Here is a 5,861-nt window from a genome sequence, read left to right as displayed (position 1 = left end):
CCGAGTTGTACTCAATGGTGTGTATTGTTGAAACTTTCAGCCACAATTAATTTACAAAATACAACATTTTAAAAAAAAAATTGTAGTGAAAGTGTATAAATTAAAATTTATTATATTGAATAAACAACTGAATAATGTAACTCTCACCACAGCACAAAAATTAGTTACACGTGTCCAATGAAAAAAGTGAAGGCTGTCTCTAATCGCCGGTTACGTATATCTTTTTGATGGAAACTCGGCGCCGCAAGTAGAATATCGCTGCTGGCACTAAGATATTTCCCCATAACTTCCTGTTACAAGCCGAACTACAATAATTCACCAAACAGAATGCATCCAACATCTTTCAAAAAATAAACAAAACAAAAGCACCACACAAAATCAATCATACTACAAAAAAAGTATACCAGATAAAAAAAATCCGAAAGAAATATAAAATCAATAATTACATAAAAACAAAGTTATGGTAGTTTCTTTGTAGTTTATAAAAACTTATGCTTTCAAAGGACTAATGTTATTGAAATAAAAAAAACTAATTTGCATTTAAATTTATTTTTTATTGATCAAAATTAGACAAAAAATGAAGTTTTAATTTTTGGAATATCTATTCATATCCGTGAGCATTTGTTTTAAATAATCATGCAGGTCAATTCTTCTACGTAGACATAATGATGTTTCTTCTACGTAGCTACATCTTACGTTGTCATTCCTATTATCAACTTCTAAGAAAGAGGGAGAAGGAAAACAATAGTTTTTAAATTTTTTTATAAGCACAAGTAAATCTATAGAAAATAATATTATTTTTAAAGTGTTTAAAATTAAACTAATCCAAAATATATAATTAAAAATGCATAAAAATAACTAATTATTTTTACATTTTAATTTTTTTTTGAACTGAACGTTGTAGTTGAAATTTAAAATCAAAGTGAAAGTGGAATTTGGCAGAGAGAGAGAGGAAAGGAGCGCGTGGTGTAAGGTAGTTGGAAAAGAGGGTGAATGGTATCTATGGGAGAAATGAGAGACGCAACCGAGGTTGAGTGAACACGTGTCCTCCAACCTCGCGAAACTCAAGAAAAAGCAAAACATAGGGAAAGCAACCTCTGTGATGCCACGTAAACTAACCTATCACTCTGACCTTTCTCTCTCTCTCTTTCTGTCATCTCCTTTCACCAACTGGCCCCACCCTCACCTCATCTTTCACACAACCGTATCCCTTACCCCAACATCAACGCTCCACGTACCTACCCTTCAATCTCAGTCGTCCACGACTCCCTCACAAAAATCCAACTCACTGCTCCATAAATATCCACCTGTTACGCCATCACGCCCTCGCTTCCGAATCAACGGTCCACATTCCACCACTCTCAGATCTCGCAATCAAACACTTTAAATTCCCTCCTTCCACGCTACACCACGTTTCTCTTTATTGCCCTTTTTCTTATTTCTTATTTCTTATTTCTTATTTCTTATTTCTTATTTCGCACTTATTGTCTATTAGTCTTCTGCTGTGTTCTGCTGCGTTGTCTTGTGTTCAGTTCGTTGCATGCAAACACCACTATGAAGACGCCAAAACGCCACTCGCCGTCGGCAAACGCTGTCCGGCGAGTGGACCCTGATTCAGCTGAGTTTGTTGCGAGGTTCAACAACGGTCGCCAGAGAAGGCTCAAAATCAGGAAACTGAAGTACACTTGCCAGGCGAAGATCAGCATCAGAAATGGCAACGGCTCCGCGCCGCCGGCCGAGGGGCCGGAGGGAGGGAGCAGAGAGATTCATGAGGAGGTGGAGATATCGCTGTCGCTGGGGGCGGCGTCGTCGTCATCAGAGGAGGAGGAGCGTTCATCGTCGGAGCAAAACGACGGCGTTTTGTTGTACGGGTCAACGTCGGTGATTGGGAGGAGAAAGGAGATGGAGGACGCGGTGAGTACGGAGATAGGATTTGCTGCGAAGGAGAGAGGGATGTACGACTTCTTCGCGGTGTACGACGGCCACGGCGGAGCCCAGGTGGCGGAGGCGTGTCGGGAGCGATTGCACCAGCTGGTTGCGGAGGAGGTGGAGAGGAGGGAGAGTGAGGTGGAAGGGGACTGGCAGGGAGTGATGGAAGGGTGTTTCCGTAAAATGGACAGCGAGGTCGCCGATAATGCGGCCGTCAGGACTGTTGGTTCCACGGCGGTTGTAGCTGTCATAGCGGCGGAGGAGCTTGTCGTCGCTAATTGCGGTGATTGTAGGGCTGTGTTGGGAAGAGGAGGTGAGGCTGTGGACTTGTCTAGTGATCATAAGGTATAGTTGTTACATTTTCTTAAATTATTTAATTTTCCAAATTTCAACTTTAATTTTTATTCCCTATATACAGTTCATTTTTAATTATTTTTTTTATAAGTTTTGATTTTGTACATTATTATATGTTAAAAGATAGCGTATAGCCGTTTTTATTGGAAAACTAAATATATATTCACGCATATGTGAACAAGTAAGTCAATGTTCTTCAATTTGATGGGAGAAGGGTAGTTTATCAAAATTGTTGCTGGCAAGTGAATGTCTGGAGTGTGCGAATGTGTTATGTTTAGCGTCAAGAAGAGAAAGATGTCTTTTTGTCGTTTTGGAGAGTGAATTATTTCAATTATTATTTCGAGATTTACGATCTTCTTTGAAATGGGTGTATAACAGCTTTTATATTCGGTTCCTTTTTTGATCGCAAAGCAATTTATTGTAAGATAATGAATGGCATTGTGTGTGCACACAGCCCAATAGACCCGACGAGTTGATGCGAATCGAAGAGGCTGGTGGAAGGGTGATTAACTGGAATGGCCAGCGCGTGCTTGGTGTTCTTGCTACTTCACGATCCATAGGTTAGTTTGAACCTTTAAATCTTCACTCACACTATAATACTGCTTGTCAAACGTTAATTAGTTAATAAGCTGCGATGTTGCTTCGGTGTCGTGTGGATTATCCTTTTGGTTTGGCACTTTTTAACACGACGTTTTTATCTGATCAGCACTGAAAAGACAGAAGAATCTTAGCACCCTCTGGCTTTTTATTATCGGTGTCGTGAGTATAGCAGAGCAACGTTGACCAGAATGAGTATTATTATTATTATTAATCGGCATCCTCTGACCTTAAATTTGATTTTTTACAATTATTACCTTTTAAATCTTTAACTAATCAAGATGACACACTGTTGCTTTGATCCGTCCAGTAGATAGGAATATAAAAGAATGAAATTAACGATGAATCTGCTATGTAAAACAAGTTTGCCTTAAATCAATGATTGTCTTTACCTTGAAGGTTGGACAGAAATATAACAATTATTCATAAGCCTTAATTGCTTCTCGTATATGGTCAAACACATGGAACCCTTAACTATTAAACGGAGAGGGAAAGGAATCTTGATCTGTCAAGTTGCATCGAACACTCTAATCCCCATTTGCTTAAATATTCAAACGAGAATATTAACTCAAATCAATGATTTACCATCCTTTATAAGTGGTCAAATTGGATTTGTGCTTTATGTCGCAGATCTAGAAAGGACAAATCTAAACCAGATTATTGAACAAGATTGTCTGTGTATCTCAACATTGTTTGAAATGCAGGAGATCAGTACCTTCGACCTTATGTAATATCAAAACCAGAAGTGACAGTGACAAAGCGAAGCAGCAAGGATGAATTTCTGATACTAGGAAGTGATGGATTGTGGGATGTGATTTCCAGTGAAGTTGCATGCCAAGTTGTAAGGAAATGCCTGAATGGACAGATTAGGAGAGTGTCCAATGAAGTTGGGAAGCATCAAAACCGTGCTGCCGAGGCTGCAAGCCTCTTAGCTGAGATAGCATTGGCAAAGGGAAGTAGAGATAACACCAGTGTCATTGTAGTTGAGCTAAGAGGAACAGTAACATAACATCAGTGTCTGCGATAACATGTATTTTCTTCTCTAATTCTTGCCTTCTGCTTTTGGACTATTATCCACCCACGTCGTGCATCCTCAATATCAGATAATAACGACTACTTGCTTTGCCACATAGTGCTTTTCTTTTAATAATGACCTCTAATTTATATTTCAAATACTTACAAATTTTGTTGCCAAACTAGTATCTTACTTTATACAATGTAAATGACAAACATTTCCCTTCATATAATAAAAGTTTAGAACTATTTTTTACGTATCAATTACATTTCCTAACAAATTATTATGTATGATAAAATTATTGATTTTTATTATAACTATCTCGAAAGTCACATCAAAAGTTATTTCTAATTTACTGACAATATGCATTTTTAAGAGATTTTACAGGGAAGTGCCCTCGGGTATAGAGGGCTAGTACAAATATAACATATTTAGAATATAGAAAGACACTCTTTATGATACTTTATATGAGAAGCATATAATTAAATCGACAAGACCATAAATTAACTAATTTTAATTATTAATGTCATACGTTTATATCTTATTTAAAAAATGTTTGTGGGATAATTTGTTTTTTCACATATGAATGTGACTTTCATGGTTTATAGATCGCATAAAAAAATGATTGAATGTTCTATTATTAGAGTTCACATTAAATTAAGAGTATAAAAGATAATTTGCAGGTTTGTTGTACCAAAATCGTGCAATTTTATTCGTTTATTATTAGAATGGGCAGAAATGTTTTTTTATGACTTTAGGTAAATCTTATTTCGTTGGCACAACTTCGTTTGGAAGAAGTTATCCTAATGTAAGATGACTTCAAATGACATACCAAAGTTTCTATTATTACTCTAGAAAGATTTTGGTACAAAATTACAGAATTAAAGTCGTTATTTAAATGTAGATTAGGATTTAATTGAAGTCATTCAAGGATGTGACACGAATTCCGTGCTAAATAAAAACAAACTTTAACCACTTCAATTATTTTTATTTAATACTAAATTCATGTCACCTTTGCACAATCTTAGTTAGTTGTAGTATTTATTTAATTTAATGATTGTTATAATTTAAATAATAATTTATTTTAAATTTGTGTGTAATAATATATGAAGTAAATAATTTATGTATTAAAAATTTAGTTAGAATTTGATTTTATAATATTTGAATGAAATGTTAAATATTATTTAATAAACTATGTGTATGTATATTGTGATTTATAATATTTTATTGAGTAAAAGAAAGTATGAGTAATTAGAGTAAAATAAGAAGATTATTAGATTAAGTAAAATAAATTACATTAAAAGCAAATGTGGGTCATAACATTAACAAAATATTTAAAAGATGTTGTGTCACATGTTGTTTTTCTTCTTTGTGGTTCATATTCAGTATTAGAAGGTGGTGGTATTAGACTATCATCATTGTTTTCTGATTGGTTGTCGTTAGGGGTGGTCATGGATTGGATTTTTCAAAATCCAATCTAGATCCAATCCAAATCCAAATAAATGGATTGAATTTAAAATCCATATCCATTTTAACTAGATCAAATTTATTTGGATTTTTCTTAAATCCATTTAAAGTGGATTAAATTCACTTTCTTAATTAGATTAAATCCACTTTGTCAAATACATTAAATCCATTTTGATATGGACACAAACTAACTTGGCTCGAACTGGGCCTAATCCGACTTAACTTTGTCGCGGATCGACGTGGACCAACTCGGTTCAACATCGACCTGGGCCCGGACCACTCGACATCGGCTCGGTCTCGAACGAATCGACATCGGCCCGGGCCCCGACGACCCAAAATTGACCCGAGCCCAGACGACTCAACATCGACTCGGGCCTGGACAACTTGACATCGGCTCAGGCCTGGACGACTCAACATCGACCAGGCCCTCTTAGCTCGACATCGGCCCGAGCGCAGACGGCAAGACATCAGGCCCGGGACCAGACAACTCGACATCAAC

General features: G+C 36.4%; 1 protein-coding gene across 1 annotated transcript; it reads left to right on the top strand.

Moving 5' to 3' along the window:
- The first annotated feature begins 1,330 nt into the window (after positions 1-1,330).
- Positions 1,331-4,008, top strand: LOC137813555 (protein phosphatase 2C 51-like). Its single transcript, XM_068615885.1, has 3 exons — positions 1,331-2,274; positions 2,738-2,843; positions 3,585-4,008. Exons 1-3 carry the CDS (start codon positions 1,555-1,557, stop codon positions 3,887-3,889), a joined length of 1,131 nt encoding a protein of 376 aa, XP_068471986.1. The 5' UTR covers positions 1,331-1,554; the 3' UTR covers positions 3,890-4,008.
- Positions 4,009-5,861: the final 1,853 nt, after the last annotated feature.

This window comes from Phaseolus vulgaris, chromosome 1, assembly GCF_000499845.2.
Source record: "Phaseolus vulgaris cultivar G19833 chromosome 1, P. vulgaris v2.0, whole genome shotgun sequence".
Classification (NCBI taxonomy): Eukaryota; Viridiplantae; Streptophyta; class Magnoliopsida; order Fabales; family Fabaceae; genus Phaseolus; species Phaseolus vulgaris.
The sequence above is the reverse complement of the archived record's forward strand: the minus strand, read 5'-3'. Positions and strand labels throughout refer to the sequence as shown.